The 18,987-nt window shown below is 49.5% G+C and overlaps 9 protein-coding genes across 9 annotated transcripts; 7 read left to right on the forward strand and 2 right to left on the reverse strand.

The window, feature by feature from the left end:
- Nucleotides 1-856: 856 nt before the first annotated feature.
- On the reverse strand, nt 857-1,423 carry BDW74DRAFT_181013 (uncharacterized protein; the record flags this gene model as incomplete). Its single annotated transcript, XM_073729891.1, has 1 exon — nt 857-1,423. The coding sequence occupies one exon, from the start codon at nt 1,421-1,423 to the stop codon at nt 857-859; it is 567 nt and encodes a 188-aa protein (XP_073580892.1).
- A 568-nt stretch (nt 1,424-1,991) lies between these two features.
- Nucleotides 1,992-3,020, forward strand: BDW74DRAFT_181014 (ankyrin repeat domain-containing protein; the record flags this gene model as incomplete). Its single annotated transcript, XM_073729892.1, has 1 exon — nt 1,992-3,020. One exon carries the CDS (start codon nt 1,992-1,994, stop codon nt 3,018-3,020), a length of 1,029 nt encoding a protein of 342 aa, XP_073580893.1.
- A 1,255-nt stretch (nt 3,021-4,275) lies between these two features.
- BDW74DRAFT_181015 (uncharacterized protein) lies at nt 4,276-4,647 on the forward strand (the record flags this gene model as incomplete). The annotated part of the gene is made up of 1 exon (XM_073729893.1): nt 4,276-4,647. The coding sequence occupies one exon, from the start codon at nt 4,276-4,278 to the stop codon at nt 4,645-4,647; it is 372 nt and encodes a 123-aa protein (XP_073580894.1).
- A 1,152-nt stretch (nt 4,648-5,799) lies between these two features.
- On the forward strand, nt 5,800-6,399 carry BDW74DRAFT_181016 (uncharacterized protein; the record flags this gene model as incomplete). The annotated part of the gene is made up of 1 exon (XM_073729894.1): nt 5,800-6,399. One exon carries the CDS (start codon nt 5,800-5,802, stop codon nt 6,397-6,399), a length of 600 nt encoding a protein of 199 aa, XP_073580895.1.
- Nucleotides 6,400-7,400: 1,001 nt separating this feature from the next.
- Nucleotides 7,401-7,871, forward strand: BDW74DRAFT_181017 (uncharacterized protein; the record flags this gene model as incomplete). Its single annotated transcript, XM_073729895.1, has 2 exons — nt 7,401-7,574; nt 7,662-7,871. The coding sequence occupies 2 exons, from the start codon at nt 7,401-7,403 to the stop codon at nt 7,869-7,871; spliced, it is 384 nt and encodes a 127-aa protein (XP_073580896.1).
- A 1,640-nt stretch (nt 7,872-9,511) lies between these two features.
- Nucleotides 9,512-10,075, forward strand: BDW74DRAFT_181018 (uncharacterized protein; the record flags this gene model as incomplete). The annotated part of the gene is made up of 1 exon (XM_073729896.1): nt 9,512-10,075. The coding sequence occupies one exon, from the start codon at nt 9,512-9,514 to the stop codon at nt 10,073-10,075; it is 564 nt and encodes a 187-aa protein (XP_073580897.1).
- Nucleotides 10,076-12,519: 2,444 nt separating this feature from the next.
- BDW74DRAFT_158711 (cytochrome P450) lies at nt 12,520-14,645 on the forward strand. Its single transcript, XM_073725357.1, has 6 exons — nt 12,520-12,763; nt 12,828-12,960; nt 13,040-13,231; nt 13,320-13,471; nt 13,574-13,821; nt 13,874-14,645. The coding sequence occupies exons 1-6, from the start codon at nt 12,565-12,567 to the stop codon at nt 14,519-14,521; spliced, it is 1,572 nt and encodes a 523-aa protein (XP_073580898.1). The 5' UTR covers nt 12,520-12,564; the 3' UTR covers nt 14,522-14,645.
- A 69-nt stretch (nt 14,646-14,714) lies between these two features.
- On the reverse strand, nt 14,715-15,912 carry eglD (putative endoglucanase). Its single transcript, XM_073725358.1, has one exon. It carries the CDS (start codon nt 15,905-15,907, stop codon nt 14,744-14,746), a length of 1,164 nt encoding a protein of 387 aa, XP_073580899.1. The 5' UTR covers nt 15,908-15,912; the 3' UTR covers nt 14,715-14,743.
- A 2,263-nt stretch (nt 15,913-18,175) lies between these two features.
- Nucleotides 18,176-18,449, forward strand: BDW74DRAFT_181022 (uncharacterized protein; the record flags this gene model as incomplete). Its single annotated transcript, XM_073729897.1, has 2 exons — nt 18,176-18,273; nt 18,356-18,449. 2 exons carry the CDS (start codon nt 18,176-18,178, stop codon nt 18,447-18,449), a joined length of 192 nt encoding a protein of 63 aa, XP_073580900.1.
- Between the last annotated feature and the right edge of the window lie 538 nt (nt 18,450-18,987).

Genomic DNA, 18,987 nt, shown 5'->3' on the forward strand with positions numbered 1-18,987 from the left:
TCCGCCAAGTATGCGTAGGCCACTCTGTAGGTAGCGGACAAAATGCTTCTAGGATACCCTGATTCAGCATCACTATGGTAATAATGGTACCATCGGGATCAACGCAACTTTTATCACCTGGTGTTTTGAGATTATAACAATACTTGATACCTGGAGTTGCAGGTCGCACAGAATACCTACAGCAATGCGGGACAGGTTTTGTACCCAAGCTCTATCTGGGCAAAACTAAAATTTCGGCGCCGAACTTGCTACGTACAGTATTTACTACTCTAATTTTCCTGCTACTTTATTTTCCGATGCCTTGAACATTTCTGGTTATTTACGGTACACGCCTTGGCTCAATATATTTATTTTCGGACTTGTATTTCCCCATTGATTGTTTATTTTCTTACAATGGCACCCAGTTGATATTGACTGACGATAGCGGTTATTGATTCCAGGTAACTTAGAAAACGAACATTTAGGAACGCCTTGCTAACCTTGGAATAGAGAAAAGGGATCTAGAAATGGAAAGGTTGATACATAAAGTTGACCCTGAAGAGATCACTTGCAAAGTTTGATTACAGAGATAATTGCAAGAATCTCTCTTCCTACAAACGCTCCGCTCCTGCCTTGCTTAGTGTTCTATTGTCCTTGTCTTGTTTTTACAGCTTTATCATCAACCAAGTAAAAGTCACAAACTCACTCGCCATTTGCTGCGTCAAAATCAAACAAGTAAAGTTTTCGCCATCTGATCAACATGTAATCTGCTCTTCGTCCATCAGAGCCGGCGAAGTGTTCGTGCTCTCAGCCAATCGCAATGAGTGAAAATTAACTCTCTTCTTACGCGCATTCTCCCCGTTCACGCTGAAGCGCTTCAACTTCCCCTTTCTACCAGCAACACCGGCATGAATGTCCAAGGGATGAACCTTCTTGGATAATCCTCAAACCCCATGTCCCGCAATTTCGCCAGAACGGGAGGCGACAACTCTTGATTCGCCATCCAAAGGACATTACCAGACTTCCACTGCGCGCCAACTGCACTCGGATCACCGCCATGTTCCAGTAGGTAGACGGCTATATCCTCGTGCCCCTTAAAGACGGCTAGATGCAGTGCCGAGTCACGGTAGGTATAGTCGGGCACAGGGATGCTCTTGATAGAGACGGTCCACCGGGCGGATTTTTTGTGTTGATCCTCGACTTTGACGTTGGGATCAGCGCCGGCTTGGATGAAGCGCTTAACGAGGTCGAGTCTACCCTCCCAGGCGGCCCAGGCTAGACCGCGACAGTCGTATTCTTGGGTGTTGCGGTGAAGAAGGGCTTTGTGGCAGATTGCGATGAAGCGGCGGTTGACTTGGCTCAGGGTGAGGAGGGAGCCTTGCGAGTCAAGTTGGTCACCGATCATGAGGAGAAGCTCGACGGGGAGGCTGTTGATGTCTGGCATCTTGGAGAAATAGCCAATGCTTGGTAGACGGAAAAGATGAACAAAACCTAAGGGATGAGGGTAGATGGACGTGGGAGAATGAGAAGGCCGAGTTCGAGAGGACGGAAGGAATCTTCATATGGTATCCCGCGCTGAGGAGACCTGCAGCTTGCGGTCTTCATTACCTATTGGAGTATTAACCACGTGCTGGGGACAATTAGCTACAGGTAGAGGTAGGGGAAAAAAAGGTCACAGTGAATATGTTTCAAGTACCACAGTAGGCTTGTGGAAGTGAATGTTGAGGTGTTTTTAGGCGCTGGTGGTGAATGTGCCATTCACTCCAAAACACCTTCACTTGAGGCTCTGGAGGCGTATAAAAGCTCCTTCGCCCACCCTCAATATTTCTATCTTTTGCGTCTCACTTGCCAATATCCATCTTCGAGTATTTTCCGTTTCGGTTAGATCTGATTATATGGTACGTGAGCCGAAAAATCTTGCTATACGCACCACGCTTCTTCGGGTAGAAGGTGGACCATTCAAGTTGTCGTCTCCTCCTCTAACTTTGCTAAGAAGAGATCAAGACCCTGGAATGCCTCTCGCGTCTCTGCCAAACGAGCTGATACTCGCTATCGGAGAATTGGCCGACTCCCAGGCCGACCTTGTCTCCTTCTCACGTACTTCGCGTCGGCACCATGATCTCCTCGAGCGGCTCCTCATCTCGTACAACATCAAACACAATCGCGGCAATGGTTTCCACTGGGCTGTTAGTCATAATGACTTCGAATTAGCTAAGCGCTTTCTGGCACGTCCCGGCCTCGACATGAACTCGCCTGCTCTGGAGCGCAAGAAGATCCAGCCAAATATCAACCTAAGCACCTTAGCACGTTTTGACCACAAAGGTCTCTTTGACCCACCCCTCTTCGTCGCAATCAACAAAGATCATACGGAGATGGCGCTCCTTCTGCTCAACAACGGCGCGACCCCTGAAGTCAAAAATGGTCGCGGCACAGACAACGCCGTGGACCTGGCCATCGCCAAAGGCTACCGAGACATCGTCCGCAAAATGCTAGACCTGGGCATCGATGCACTGAAATTTGTCCCGACCCACTCGCCTGACTATGCAGAACTGTGCCACCTCTCACGCACCATCTGGGCGGTTCAGTACAACCAGCCAAGTGTGCTGCAGCTCCTCCTCGACGACATCGCAAACCGCCACCCTAAACTGCTCGCCAAATACCACAATGACGCCCTCGTGGCCGCAGCTTGGAAGGGACAAACGTATACTATGGCCCTCCTACTGGACCGCGGCGCTCCCGTCGACGGTGTCCCCGGTCAGAGAGACCTGCCGATCAGCATCGCAGTTATACAGAACCAGGCTGACGCCGTTGAGTTGCTGCTGGAGCGAGGCTCGGATCTTTCTCTGCATCGACAGGAAGTTTCAATGGCGTTTAGGCGTCACTGGAAACGGATTGGCCGTCATGATGCCTGGGCTGGGAATCCGATTCGGCGGGAGATGAGGAATAATAGGCTCGCTCGAGTCCTTCTGCGGGGTGCGAGAAAATTCCCTGAGCCCTTTGCGGCGCGTTTTCAGCGTCGCCTCCACGCCAGTATTCTTTGAGATGCGCTCCGTATACTGTCGTACTAGGTGGCATTATGGGGTGGATTTGTTCTTCCTTGTAAAACTGGAAAAGCGCAACACAGAGGGGGATGGTGTCCGGTGCCGCAACTTCTATGTATTGTCGGTTTAAATCAGCGTCCTATTTTATGTCAGTCTATGTTTTTGTATGTTTAGAAAGGTCCCTCAATGAAGCTTCGTCCATGTCAGCACAATCGGCCCATGCAATCCCTTAGTTTCATATTTTCCATCTGCAGGAATCTTAAAGTATTTTAGCGAGCGTCATGAATATAGGGCGAAAGCCCTCCAGCGTACTTAATCTTACTCCTAGCGTCTCAATGAAGTCGACCTCCATACTAAGGTAGGTATCATCAATATCTCCAATATGGCAGTTCCCACAGCAGACGCTTCATACATCATTCATCAACACCCGTGAACGCTCTGACGGACCGTGAAGTAGTTTCGTCGGAGGGATTCGGTTGTCAAAGCACGTATACTCAGGTGGATGTATACCTCGCCGGCACTATACGCGAAGTCAACCCTGAAAAAAGAAAAAAAAGCACTCGCCGGAGAATTGTCGGAAATTAGACATTATCATTTAGTGGCTTGCCTATCCGGTGACCGGGAATGCTGTCTGTAGCTGCCTGGAGAAACCACAGGTAGAGGTGGTTGCTTGGACCAAGAGATGAGTCGATTAAAGGAAAGGTGGATGACGACTGCGTGTATATGCTGCTCTCACATCAAAAAATGGGTTGAAGTTCTGTCGAGGCGGCCTTTCACTTAAGTACTTGACGTTGAAGACCTGGAGATGAGGAGAATTCTGACTTTCCCTGCGGGAGTCACCCCGAAGCCCTCTTCACCATAAAAGTGAATTCGTCCAGACCTTCAGGCTAAAAGTAAATTCGTTCATATCTCCAGGCAATGGACTCGACTGCAGAACATCTCACCTCCAGTATAAAGGCCCCTCGTTTCCGTGAATCGTAGTCGACTTCCTCTCTTCAGCATCCCTCCACTTCCAAGACATCAAACAAGCAACCAAAGCCATTCCCAAAAGAGTATTCCTCTCAGGGTCACTGCCATATAGCCCACACTGAGAAGCCGGCAGTGGCTTAGCTGGTGAAGTACTGATTGCCTTCGAGCCATGTACAGGATTCCAAACACGCTCAAAGCCAAAATGTCCCTAGAGCGCCTCCCCGTCGAACTGGTCATCATGATCGCCGAGGAAACAAGCTCGTAAAAGGATCTGTTTGCCCCGACAATGACCTCCAAGCGCACAAGCGCTATCCTCACCCCCCGTCTCCTCAAACTCAACATCAAGCACTTCCGCAGCAGCGGTCTCACCTGGGCGGTGGTGCACAATAAACTGGTCCGGGCAAAGGAATTCCTGAAGTCCGGCGCAAAAGAGCGGATCAACAAGCAGGTCATCGATGTGCCTTATCCGCCCGCGCCGGTCGGGGAGTTCTCCGAGTATCGGGATGTATGTAAGCCTACAGGCAAAGTAGACAGGCCCCTGCGCATGGCCGTTCTATGGGAGCATGAGAACATGGTGAAACTTCTCCTAGAGAACGGCGCCGATCCGGTGGTGGACACATACTATCCGGGCAGTTGTGTTGTTGAGATGGCGATCTGATATAAGAATAGATATATCTGTGAACTGCTGATCTATACTCTGGTCGATCGTAAGGGTTTCGATAGGAAAAAACTGGAGGATCTTGTTGAGCAGCACTGGAACGGTTGCTTTTTCGACCACGCAACCCTGCAATGGCTGCACTGTAAAGAAGCTTGATTTTCCTGTGGCTAGTATCCTATACCCATGGTCTAGCTCTTCAAGGTCTCAATTCTAGGTCTTGGGACTGGATATACTTGAAGAGAAAAGGACAGAAATCAGACCATGCTTTTTGCCAATAAATGTGTTTTGCTTCATGAATGATGTTTCCATCTTCACCGTAGAGATCTCATTTTGTCTAGGGACAAGACAGCGTAGAAGATAAAGTCGGTCAATTACAAGAATCTAGACTGGAGATAAGACCTGCCTTTCGCTGCCAAAATGGTACAACGAGGGTTGGTTTAGGTTGCTTGCACGATAGGCGAGCTCTCAGGCCGGACTTTTCAAGGAGGGGAGGGAGCTTTGAAACATACCCAGTCCAAGTCTTAAGACATTGCTGAGGCATTCAGTGTTCTACTTACCTTAGTACGTACTATGGCAAGTCGAGCTAAAGATCATGCTCTTATGATTAGACATCTGAGAATTTCATCAGCGCGGACAATGACGTCCACTACAGTCGCCAGAAGCGTGACTCCGAACTCCACGGAGCATCTGGACCATTAGAGATGGGAATGTCTTTCGTATCAAGGGCCTAGCTCGGGAGGTAGGTTTGTTTATCCCTGGCTGGTCTACGGTGGGTTTGCCTTCAGTCAAATTACGCCTGCAGCCATGGTTAATTCTCTGTGTGGACCTTCCTGACGACCCTGAACTTGCTCATCTTCCGAAGGGGCAGTGAATAGAAGCCCTAGTTTCTGTATTCACCTTGGTAAAAGTGAATGGAGCCAAATTGTACATCATGGGACTCCGAACTCCTGTTGGTCATCTATAAAAATCATCAAGCCTTGTAGCACTTCCTCTTCCCTGCATTCATCTCTTCCACCCATACCAACCATATCATCCTCATCCGTACTCGGTTATTTCGGGAAACAACACGTCGCTATCGTACCTCCTGATCTGGTTATCATACAGCCCTAACTTACCAGGGATCTAGTATCAGTGCTCCGATATAGCTACAAAATGTCCCTCCAAACCCTCCCCCTCGAGCTGGTGCTTCTAATCGCCGAACACTCCGAGTCCTACTCCGAAGTCCTGGCCTTGACACTGACCTCGATACGCTTTGCCTCCATTCTAGCCCCTCGCCAGCTAGAGATCGACATCAAGCACCTCGGAGCCTCCACATTGACTCGCGCCGTGGAGACCAACAACACCAAGGCCGCAGATGTCATCCTCGCGACCATAACCAAGAATAAAATTCAAAGCCAGCGCCGTGAGTACCTCAGGCCTAGATACTGGAAAACCATCGGCGTAGCCGGTTGCCGATTGTACAAGTTCCTGCAAAAGACTGGCAAATTCGACAACCTGCTGTATGTTGCTGTGGACAAGACGCATCTGGACATGGTGAGGTTCTTGCTGCAGTATGGTGCGGATCCAAGGGCCGGACATGAGAACCACGCGAAAGGAGAACCGGCTGCTCATGTGAGAGCGAGCCAAAGGGAATACGCGAGAATGGCTCATAAGATTGGTGTTGAGTTGGTGTTTGTTCATGGTGCTGATATGGCCTGGGTGGTTAAGATGACGAACTCCCGCCGGAGCAAGCTTAAAGGCTTGAATACCTAGGGTTCCCTCGTGAATCACTGTTCTTCTTTCTTTCCATTCCCCTATCTTACTCTGCGGTGTTTTCTCGAGCTTTTCAGAAGGAATGGAACGTTCTTTAGTCTCCTAGGAGAACCATGCAATTAGTTTAACTTCAGTGATAAAGTGCAACTTCTTTGGCCTCAATGGGTTGTTAATTCTGCGTTTCAGTTTATTATTTGGCCTGAAGTTGGCCGTTATGGCCTAAATTCGGGATAAAATGTCATCTGTAGCAGGTAAACATATAACCCCGGTTCGATATGGCACTGAACAAAGCATGCGACATATTTATAAGCCTGTATCTGCCATACTCTAGCTGATGTGATTATGGTAGGGATCACAAATTTAATTACACATTGCTGCCATAGTAAAAGGACGACGAAATCGGATGAAAGCTACCTACACGGCATATGTCTCTGGGCGAATTTGAATGCGACGGCCAGCCCCATTTGCTTGATAGAGGAGAAACTCTCATTAGGGATTTCAGCACCTTACCACCTCCCAGTCGTTGTAGTATTCTCAAGCACAGTTGGCGTGTCTACCATATATGGTCAACAGGTGGCTCTGCCTGAGCCGTACCTTAACTCTGGTGAACGACAATCAGGTGGATATAGGCCAGAAACATATGGAGCACCTCTATCAAGCTCCTTCACAGTATTTCCACTAGATTCATTTTGTCATGTCTGGCAACTCATGGATCCGCCCCGTGCCTCAGTGTAAGTCACGCAAGTCTTCCTGGCTTCTTCTTCAGAGGGCGGCGGCGCCTAGGGCTCTGTCGTCATAACAAGTTGGAGTTCCACGTGGACAACCCTCGGGGCTTCACTCTTTTCTCTTGTGAGTGAATGATACCGAAGATTCTACAGAACTCCTTGAGTTCTGACATAAGAACCTCTTCATACCATCTGGGGCGGCCCACCTTTTATTCTTCAACTTCTCTGTCATTTCCCACAACTTTACAATCTCCAGTACCAGAACCCACTACAACCATGTCTCTGAAGACCCTTCCAATGGAGCTGATCCTCATGATCGCCGAGAACACCGACTCCCAGGCTGATATCTTCGCCCTGACACTCACCAACAAACGCTTCTGCTCGATCTTGCTTCCCCGTCAGATGGCCCTGAATGCAAAGGTCCACCATGCATCCGGTCTCTACTGGGCAGTGCGCAGAAATAACATGCCACTGGTCATAAGGCTCCTAGAATCAAGGACCCAGACACATATAAGCTAATCGATCATACCTCGAGAGTCACAATGCTCTGAGCTTCGTATTTGTAACGACCCAGTCAAGGTCGCAGCTCTCCGAAACTCGGGCAAAATCGATACTCCGCTGTGTGTGGCCGTGGAAAATGGCTTCGAGTACATGGCCCTGTTGCTGCTGGACTTCGGTGCCTATCAGCTTCTTCCTGGTCACAGCTGTCGGTGCCCTCTAAGGATCCGGGCTGAAGAGGAGGCTTAGGCGGTGTTTTCAAGAATACCTTCGCTATTTCTTCATTTAGGTGTCGGCTACGTCAAGAAAACACTGAATACATGCGTGTCCATATGCGTCATTAACAAGAACAACGGGACGTGTTACGGGTTCTGGCATCCATGAGTGGCTTTGGGAACCGGGGGGTCACCCTTATGTACCTGCCTAGGTGCAATACATGTCAATGGAACTGGAGACTTTTTCTTTGCGGGCTTCTCTCCGTACCGTAGTATCACAGCCAAAGCATCTACTTAACACGTACCGTCATTACTATTTCCCAAGTATTTGTAGGTTCTATAATCTAACCACCAGGATCCGATCTCGTGAGCAATCCGAGTAGCTGGCTGCGCTCCAACTCATGCAAGCGCAAGTCTATCGTATCACAACCATACCACGTTTCATGGTTTGGATCAAAGTTACCTCGGTAGATAGGCAAATGATCCTGATTTCCAGAAACACTGTACTCAAAGCCTCAAGAAGCATGAACCAGGATGCCGCGGACCCTACCAGATATATGGCACCCCTAAGGCGGCATCTGTATGGGGAAACACGCGGATGTGTATTGCCGTCATCAAAGCCTTCGTTAAGCAGGTCCATGACGCCGAATCCTTGATCCAGGTTACTGCTTTTATCAGAGGTGAGTCTAGAGGAGCTGATGAGGACAGCATTATTCGGCGCGCGTTGTTGGCAGATCCGGAGGTACCGAATGGCCTTTGATTCAGTTCCGGAGTATGGCATTACTATGTATATTTGCTTAAGAGTGGGTTCCGTTGGAAACTCGGGTCGGATTTTCTACAGCAAGTTAGAATTACTCATAAATGGTGCCTTTGCTCGACATGTGCTTAACAGGAAAACTGCGTAAAATCTCGTTGAATTTTGAAACATTCAACCAAGTCCCACATGCTAGCCCTATGAGTATCCTAAGCTGCGATCCATTCTGATGCTTGAGGAAATATGTTTTTCAGCAATCCTTCTAAGATCACTTTGTAAAGTAGAATTATAGGCCATACTTTCTACCTAGGTAGGAAGGTGACAGAGCTGCATCTGGGTCCAGGAAGTCATCTAGAGACCCGTGGACGACTGGATACTGCCTGCAAATTAGGGCAAACCCCGCGCAGACAATCCCTGTCTGACTCCTCTCTCGGTGGCTCTAAGGTTCAAGTGAAGCAAAAGGTGAATAGAATCAAACTACGGAACTCATATCCTGTAGTTTTAATCGTTGCGGTGAAGCAGATTATGAATAAACACCAACTACGTATCATCACTTCCTTCTATCCCACAGTGCAAAAGACTGGAACTCCAATACCCTAATAGAATGTTTTACCTGGGTATCCTCTTCAATATCCTCTTCAAGCGCAGGTTGATGGAAAACCCGATTTCAAATCTTCCTCAGCCGCCTCCATTCTACGTTCCTCAAGCCTGTGTTCTGTTGGCTCAAGCAGTCTCACAAGATTGGTGATCCGACATCGCCATCTGCAAGAAAACTTGGAATCGTTCCAACAATCAGGTAATTCACACCTCTCTTTTCTCCTTGACGCTCCGCCCTTTACATGGCATTCCCAAGATCTTAAGGTAACTATTACAGCTGATCAGGCTGAAGGGCTCGTGTATCCCAACAACAACTCATCAAGATGTCCCTCAACGCCCTCCCCGCCGAACTGCTCCTCAAAATCGCATCCAAGACCTCCTCTCAACGCGACCTCTGCGCCCTGACCCTAACAACCAAATGGACCGTCGCAGTCCTCATCCCAGAACAAATAAAACTAAACGTCAAGCACCACCGCAGCTCGGGCCTAACCTGGGCAGCCCTTAATCACGATCTCCCCCTCGCAAAAGCCTTCATAGCTTCCAGTGCCAACGTCAACGACCGCGTCATCAACATCCACCCATACCCTGTTAATATACAGGACGATGACTCCGACAACGATCCGCTGATCGCATCCGGAAAGGTTGACCCGCCTCTCTACTCGGCGGTTAAGAGCGAAGATGCGGAGATGGTGGAATTGTTACTGGCTTATGGCGCGGATCCGCTGGCTTTGCTGCATGATGGTATACTCCTCATACTTGGCGAAGCGAGACGTTTGAGGAATGTCCAGATTGTCCTTGCACTTTTGGGGGTTGTTGCCAGTCAGCGCCCGCAGGATGCGGAGTTGCTCGTGCGGCACACGGTTTTGGGTTGGGGGAGGGATATGTAGATTGAACGTAAAGGATCCTGCGTCGTAAACCCTTTTATTGAGCATGAGTTTGCGCTATGTCGTGATGAGGGTGGGTCTCGATTGAACATGCTAGCATATCCTGACTTGCTGTATCCTCAAAGGCTTAGTCATGATGTGTGTTCATGGTAGTCTTTTGACGTGGAACTAGAGTTAAAATCCCCTTCAGGCCACCAACTCCTTTCCGTCTAAGGTCAGGGATAACAAACTAAAAGGTTGGCCTACAGCCAACTGTCTATGAGCATCTGTGGTAGAGCGATACAATGATTAGAAGTAGAGGCCAGGCACGAACGGCGCCTCTCGTTCTTGAAGGTGTCATGCAACGGTACTGAAGAATGGCCCACTGTCCCACTGGATTGGACCAGGGTCTCGGATAGCAATATCGGCAGCCTGGGAGCGTGGTATATACCTAGGTGGTAGCCTGGCAGTGGCCGTTTTATCACACCTCGGGGATTAAGTCCTGCAGGATCTAGCCGTAATTCTTCTTGTCGCGCACCGGCTTCCTCTAGCTGGCCCCCGGCGAATGACAGATAGGGATCGTCAGATGAAGGATCTCGGTCGAGGAAGGCATGTCCAAAGAGAGCCTTAGTTTAGTTCACATAATCCGAGGATGAGGAAAACAATCGCGTCGGCTGGGAGTATGGTAATGTTAAGGTTAGCTGGGTTATTGGTGGCTATGGTGCTGTAAAGCAGAAGCACGGGTGGGTTACTGACAAACTCTTCTGGAGTGAACCGGCATGAACACTACCCTCCTAGCCACAACGACGCAGGAGCTATATGGGGTCAATCAGCCGATTAATGACCGGATGAGTATTACGAATGTTGAGAGGTAGGCTACGTACGTCAATCCGATGGAAAACAGACAAGCCAGGCCAGCCTTCTTCCTTGTCGTAGCCATGCGCATTCGGAGAATGAGCGGGACAATGAGCGACAAGCGAAGGGTAAATATCTACAAGTCAAGGACAAGGTAACTGATGGTTAAGAAGTAACTTTGTAGTACTGCGTAGGGGCATTGTTTTGGTGTGCCGGGCTCCCATACTTTCCCGATGGGTCTGCACACAAAAACAAAGAAAGGCTCGGAAGCCAACATCCACAGCAGCACAGTTGCTCCCGCGACTAGGCAGATGCGATGGAGTCTTATGGAAGGAAACGCCCGGTAGTACAGCGACAGGACGGAGAGCTTGGTGCTGGCGGTGGTGATGAGGTAGAAGGCCGAGGCGACGTAACCATAATGGTGGATCGGATGCAATTAGTAATATAAAGTGAATGCCGGCTCGCAACGATACTTCTTATTGATCACATTTGCATTCTGTCCTCCATTGAGACGGTTTCAAGCGGTTTCCCAAGCCCGTATCGAAGTGCTAAGAGGCATTAGAGAGCAGTAACAGGTGGTAGTACTGGATCGCTATGTAACAAAAACATGCCTTGTAGACCGAACACGCAGTGTAGCACGATGGCAACCTAGGTAGTGGATTCCTGTTAGCGAGTACGTTCTCGATCTTTACCGTGGACCATATGATGAGAAAATCATCCGGTGCTAAGCGCCTTCGGCGCTGATGAAGCTCAACCCAGATTTGGATATTAGTTGAAATGACGGCTATTGGAATTGGCAGAGAAAATATGACATAGAGGTGCGTTGTGCTGGTCTGAGCTTGAGATGAAGGGCCGACATCCATCGCGGACCACAGCCTCTACAATGACCTTGATAAAGACAATAGGAGAGTTTGTGAGTGAACAACAAAGAGGGCGGCGGCAGGCGTAAATATTTGAACCATAGCATATAAAGTTCAGCTGGGCCTGTTGCAGGATTTAGGGCAACTCGTCTGCTTTGTTCCGACTCTCCAGCAATCCACGTCCTGTCCACTGATTGTACCGCCAAGCTTGCCTATCAACATCAGGCCGAGGTCTTCAGTTTGATAGAGCATTTAGGTCTGTGAGCGCTGAGCAGAGTGTGGCAACTAGATACGCATACCTCGCATCACACATATATCTTATATTAGAAAAGGAAAGAACTTAATGGTGGCAGTGGAAATCCACTACTCATATCCACACATTCTGTTACAGTATCCTCCAAGCTGCATTCTACCCTAGACTTACAGCCCCAGCCGCTCCCGGTACCTAGGTAGTTGTGATAGGTCACTAGTGTTTGATGCATCAGGCTGCAAATATGCACCATACCAGTGACAAAGCCTACGTAAGCAGCTTATAAACGCAATATCTGGCCAATGAACATGGAGGGATACCTAAGGCGAGGCTGAAGGCCTCTAGTTGCTAACCAGATCAAGCAGAGCTACGCCTTGCAGGGTAATCCATCACCAAGCTAAGCATACTTGGTATAGCTTAATGCATCCTATCACACATTTCAGGCTTGATAAAGTCGCGTTGACCCCGCGAGCAAGGAAATCTCTTGATCTCGTTGACCCCAGTGCTCTCCCACTACCTAGGTACGGTGTCCAAATATTGCCGCCATCATGGCAGTGGCTACAATTCTGCTCACAGCGCCGCTTGGGCTCATCATCTTGTACCTCTTCAAGCACACTTTCTCAAATGAACAGGAGGCCCCTCTTCCTCCAGGTCCGCCCCCAAAACCGCTTATTGGGAACCTCCGCGATCTCCCCTCTCCAGATCAACAGAGCTGGGTGCAGTGGTTGAAGCACAAAGATCTCTACGGTGCCCTTTTACCCAGAATGCATGGCATCCACTATTATCTTGGCTGATAGTGTTTCGCTACTAGGTCCAATAAGCTCCTTATCAGTTTTCGGCCAAACAATCGTTATCATTAATGAAGCCCGCATCGCATTCGATCTGCTCGAGAGGCGGTCGAACATCTACTCCTCGCGTCCGAGGATGGTTTTCGCGGGTGAAATGTAACTCTCTCCAAGAACTACATGATCGGCTGCGAAATTGTCATAAATATGGAATTGATTCATGTTTTTCCACCGATAGGATCGGATGGGAACACTCCCTCGCAATGCAACCCTACTCCGACACATTCCGCGCCTACCGCAAAGCCATGCACCGTGTTCTCGGGACGAAGAACGCAATCTCGCAATTTGACAAGCTTCAGGAAGTTGAGGTTCAAAGATTTTTGCTTCGTGTTCTTCAGAAACCGGAGGACCTGGTGCACCATATTAGAACGTGAGCCGCGCCTTCCCGCATAGGCAGGCATGCCGGGTTACATACTACAGGTTGCCTTGGTTAAAACAAGCAAGTGCTAACTGTCCAGTGAAACCGGTGCCGTAATTCTGAAAATTGCATATGGCTATGATATCGCGCCCTATGGAGACGATCCCCTCGTCGCACTTGCCAATAAAACATTGGATCAGTTCTCCTTGGCTGCGACGCCGGGGGCTTGGATCGTCGATACCATTCCGGCCTGTAAGTATCCAACCACCCGTGACTCATTGATACCAAAGCTATAGTAACTATAGTATCGTCGGATCAATGAAATGACTAACAAGCACATTTTGCAATGTCCAGTGAGATACGTACCAAGTTGGTTCCCCGGCGCGGGATTCCAGCGTACAGCAGAAACGATGAAAGACACTCTCTTAGTCGCAGTGGAGAAGCCCTACCAATTCGTCTTGAAGCAGATGAAGTCAGGGCATTATTCATCCTCGTACCTCTCAAACCTACTATCAGAGACCAAAGGTCGTGAACAAACAGCAGAAGAAGAGAAGGTGAACAAGTGGACTGCTACATCGGTGTATACTGGAGGCGCGGATACAGTATGTTCCATCAGCTCTTCTTTTCAAGGCGCCACACTAATGTGAAGAACAGACCGTCTCAGCTCTATCATGCTTCTTCCTTGCGATGGCCCTATACCCCGACGTGCAGAAAAAGGCTCAAGAAGAGCTCGATGCCATCATCGGCACCTCCAACGTCCCCTGCTTCAACGATCGACCGCATCTCTCATATATCGAAGCCATCGTCAAAGAGACGCTGCGCTGGCATCCCGTCGGACCGATGTGTATACCGCATACCTGTACGGAAGAGAACATCTACAACGGCTACCGGATCCCCAAGGGTGCAATAGTCATGCCGAATATATGGGCCTTTACGCATGATGCGACCGTCTACAAAGACCCCTTGACATTCAATCCATCTCGCTTCCTCGGACCAAATGCGGAGCCAGATCCGGCAAATCTATCATTTGGTTTCGGACGCCGGATATGCCCCGGTCGGCTTTTGGCGGACTCGTCGCTTTTCCTGATGATCGCGCAATCTTTGGCGGTGTTTGAGATTCGGAAGGCGAGTGAGGGCAGTGCGAAGGCGGAGTTCTTGCCGGGTGTTATTAGCCACCCTGTTCCGTATGAGTTGGATATTAGGCCAAGGACAAAGGGGCATGAGGAGTTGATCAAGCGTGTTGAGGTCGAGTATCTATTTGGGGAGGGGAGTGCGAAGGAGCTTGAGGAGATTGTGCTATAGCAACCCCGTTAACTCAGCCCTGGAGTCCAACCGGTCCGCGCTCTACGGTATATGAAATCGACTTTAGATCTACCGGTACCAAAAAGTGAAAACGAACACCATCTATTCAAACTAAAAAGCAGACCAGACTCACCAGAACCCAACTGGATTCCTGAGCTCGTCTGATCCACGAAGAAATAATAATAAAAGCTCTATATCTCACTCCCAAAAGCCAATCCAGGCTTACGCCTGAATACACTGGTGGTAGTAAGGGTTCCACTGCTTGCAGGTAAGACCGCTAGCACAGCCAGTGGCACCCTTGTAGTTCATGCCACCGCACTGCTGGTAGATCGCGATGGAGCCGGTGCCGGTGCTGCCGGTGGGGGCAGCAGAGGCCTGGGAGGTAGGAGCGACGGAAGCGGTGGTGGGGGCCGCGGAGGTGGGCTTGACGCTGGTGGTGAAGGTCGCGACGGAGGTAGGCTGGACCTGGGTGGCGGAGGAGGTGGAGGAGGACGAGGAAGAGGAGGTCACGGCAGCGGCATCGGTGGTGGTAGGGGCGACGCTGGTGGCGGCAGCAGAGGTAGTGGTAGCGGCAGCAGAGGTGGTCGAGGTCTTCTCAGCGGCGGAGGTAGCAGCAGCGGTCGAGGTGGCGGCGGCAGTAGAGCTGGAGCCAGAGCCGGAAGAGCCAGAGCCAGACGAGGCACCGTCCCAGACAGCGGGGCCGGGGATCTCGTAGGTGTCGAAGTCGCCGTACAGGTTGAAGAGGATGCCGGGGTCGGTGGCGGAGTAGGCACCGGGCAGGCTCACACCCTCGGGGAGCTCGGTGGTTCCGTCAGAGGTAACCTTGAACTGGACACACTCCATGTAGAACTGGGCGCCGCCCTCGCTGGAGGCGCTGTGGAGGGCAAGGATCTCAGGGCGGAAGAGGTAGTTACCGGCGGGGACGTCGGGGACGGTAACGGAGTGCTTGCCCTTGTTGGCGATGAGGGTGTCGACGGCCCAGGTGTCGCTGGAGGCAGTGTATCCCTCTTCAGCGATCTTCACCCAGTTGCTGCCAGCGGAGCCCTTCTCGGTGGGGGCCATGTAGACCATGATGGGACCCTTGTGGGAGGAGGCGATGATATCGTCGGAGGAGTCGCGGGAGTTGTGGTGCCACTCGAAGGTGATCTTGTCACCGGCGGCGACCTCGAGGGTCTTTGCGGCGGCTTGGTCGCCATTGACGTTGCAGGTGATGTCGGTGGAGGTGACGTCCTGGACGGGGTTGTTGTTGGGGGGAGTGCGGATGTAGCCATCGGCGCTGTTGCCGAGGCCCTGGTCCTCGTCGTTGATCCAGACCGCAAAGACGGTGGCGTGGGAAGCGACGAGTTTGGCGCTCGCTGCCAGAGCGAGGAGTCCGAAGGTCTTCATTGTGAGTGAATGAGTGTTGGAAGGAATGTAAAGAGAGTGTGTGTGTCACCTGGACAAAAGAAGAAAATGGTTGAAAAAGAGAGAATGACAATAAAGACAGTGCTGAAGAGGAAAGAAACAGACCTAGAGCTGGCGAGAAACTGCCTTCTTATAGCAAGCTACTGCAGCAACCCTGATTCTGGCCCTGGGGCAATCTGAAGCATCAGACCCCTGCCAAGAGCGGGTTTCATCTATACAAAACCCAACTTTTGCCTCACACCGGCCCATCATATTGCTTAGACTGGCTCTAGCCTCTTGGCACTCGCCTGTCGGGCCAGTCCGACCACTGACAGACCCTTTGATGCCCACTTAATCTATACCAGATCCTTGGCGTTTCAGGGCTCCTGCTAACCGAGTGCTTGATATTAACCGGCGGCAAGGCAAAATGGCATTTTAATCTGGAGAGATGAGTTCATCAGGCGTTTCATTTGTCTTGATCAAAGTTAAGGACCTGATGACCCAAGACAAGTGGGCTCATGCTTACGGCTCACCGTCTGCCAGATGGCTAGCGCAGGGACACCTCCCTGAACCGGTTTGTAGCAGCTTTCAACATCGGCAGGTCCGCATGTGATCTGATCAGTCTTTATTGCTCGTATATGACTCCAGATTAAATATTAATACGCCATCGAAAACTTCGAGCCCCTATTTAACTCAGCCACGAATTACCACCAGCTTCGAGCTGCCATCGCTAACAACCGTCCGATTGCCGAGGTCCAGAACCTGCTGAGCAATATCCACACCAATTTGTTCGTATCCACCAACCCGATCGTGATATCCACTGCACGCCCCTTGAAGATGAGGGAGGCGAACGAAGTTCGAGAACCGACCTGGTTGCTCCAGGGCTCTGGAAGTCTCCCGGTCTCTCATTCTCCCATCCGCCCGCAACCTCTTTCTCGCGTTCCTATGCCAGCTTAATATCGCAAGATAGTCAGTATGATTTCGACAAGATACCCCTCTGTCCATCTCGAAGAGTTCTTCGAGGCTTCTAAATCTGGATGGATAGGTTGGCCCGCTCATCGTCTGCGGGTTACCAGGTTACGACGAGATCACTAGCAGTGCAGGTGAGGCTCGGGCACTTCCCGTTCTACTTACTTTTGCCATGAGTCTGAAAGCCACGGTGGTATGGAGAGCTTGAAGTTGTTTTAAGCTGCTAATATCTCGTCAGATGCATTTCAAAGTCAACCCTTTACAGATTCCCGATATCCTCTTGCGAAACGAATCCGTCAGGCCAACTACCCGAGATACATCGAACACCAACTTTGGAATCAGACAATCTGATCCGGGGCCGATGAACTGGAGGCATAGACTGGTCAAGGTAGCCCACTCCCGCATACAATTCAGTTTGCACCAAATTCCAGAAAACGTCCACTTGCAATGCTGTTCCCGGCGAGCTTGTCTGGCGTACCTATATTTCCGGCCTTTTATAGACGAATACACCATCGACCAAGCCAATCGGACGTACGCGGATAGACGCGTTATTTGCGACCAAAGTATTCGATACATCCAGCCTACTGGTTTACGCCGTTGGCTCTATGGAATGGTTTCGTTTTTGAGTAAGAGTAGGGCATATGGTGCTCGAGATCGGACGACCGCGGTTGGTATATACATTAGGTAGTGCCGTCTGCTCGTGTCCTTATGGATACCGAGGGTCTGTACGGAATATGCTTGTAGGTCGACTAATCTGCTTAGCATCCATATCTTATTAGTAGCATCTTACGGTAAAATGCTCTTCTAGGGATCAGGTCCCTCGAGCCCTATCAGCACGTGTCAGACATGCTTCAAAGAAGCACCGCATGCGTACAGCCCGTTCCACTAATGACTCTATTGACATGTAGCATGAATCCATGGATCGAGAAACTTTAAATCATGAGCACGAGTTTATAAGCTCTTTGCACTCTCTGAAGAGTTTGAGATAGTGACCTCTATCTCACTCTTACCAATCCACGTCCACAAATATAGAACTCCGTAATGACGAAAGAACTAGTCAGTCCTTCAAACCCATTTCTGAACCATATCTGGGGGAGTTTATTTTAACTAGTCCGATCTCAGACTTTCGATATCCGCTTCGCGAGTGTGCCGGCGTACGATCATTTCGGAGGCGGAAAGGGCCTTGCAGAGAAGTATGTCGATTATCCCTCCACAACGCGCTCTTTTACCATAGGCCAAATCTTATTACTTTCAAATTTTCCATGCGCTCATGCCATACGATATGATCTCAAGCTAACAACAATGTCCGCCAGGATTCGCGACATCTACAAAGGCAAAGGCCTCGAGATCCCAGATGACTTCGACTCGGCATTAACGACCCCTCCAGTACACTACATGCAGTATGTTCGCTATCTTCATTCTCTCCATATTTCTTATGTATATACCCCATTAGGTTCGTGAGCTAATAAGCATGTGCGATAGGGTCTTCGCCCCAGACGACATCGACGTCAACGAGCTAAGGAAAACCGATCTTCCGGGCTGGCTGAATGTTGAGATCTTGGAGTCGCATGATTAACGTAATTCCCGGGCGATCCGTACTTCCCGACCGATCCGTACTTCCCGACCGATCCGGAGTTTTTATATGCTTGATAATTTCAACCTCTTATAGCTTAATAAATCCTTATTTAAATTAATTATATTAAACACTATTAAAAGCGCGATAACTTGTTTTTTTATAACCTTATATTCCGCATCTTATATACCTTAGTAGGGCGCGCTTAGGTTACCCTAAAGCTAGAAGAGCACTAAGGTATAACCCCCCCCCTCCTGCTTAAAATTTATTATTTCTTAATAAAATAAGGTCGCGCGCCTTTTAAACTAAAAGGCTATTTATAGGTATTATTTAACGCCTAGAATATCCCTTTTTTTACATGTTATTTATTATAAATAAGCGGAGATTCTTGTTTTCCTGGGCCAGGAGAGTTATGTTATAAATAGCTAATTTACACCCCTTTATAAATTAATCTAGCGCTTGCTTAAAGGGGGTTAAGGGGCTAATAAAATTATTCTTAAGAAGCCTTTTAATAAAAAAAGCTTTTTATTTAACTTGTTAA

This window comes from Aspergillus multicolor (genome assembly GCF_047715735.1).
Source record: "Aspergillus multicolor strain CBS 133.54 unplaced genomic scaffold BDW74scaffold_25, whole genome shotgun sequence".
NCBI classification, from domain to species: Eukaryota; Fungi; Ascomycota; class Eurotiomycetes; order Eurotiales; family Aspergillaceae; genus Aspergillus; species Aspergillus multicolor.

Bases quoted from the DNA above. Each gene is read 5' to 3' on its own strand.
- BDW74DRAFT_158711 (XM_073725357.1), top strand. From the start codon at position 12,565: ATGGCAGTGGCTACAATTCTGCTCACAGCGCCGCTTGGGCTCATCATC. The intron at 12,764-12,827 runs GTGCCCTTTTAC...TTTCGCTACTAG, and splicing joins GAAGCACAAAGATCTCTACG to GTCCAATAAGCTCCTTATCA. The intron at 13,472-13,573 runs GTAAGTATCCAA...TGCAATGTCCAG, and splicing joins CGTCGATACCATTCCGGCCT to TGAGATACGTACCAAGTTGG.
- eglD (XM_073725358.1), bottom strand. From the start codon at position 15,907: ATGAAGACCTTCGGACTCCTCGCTCTGGCAGCGAGCGCCAAACTCGTC.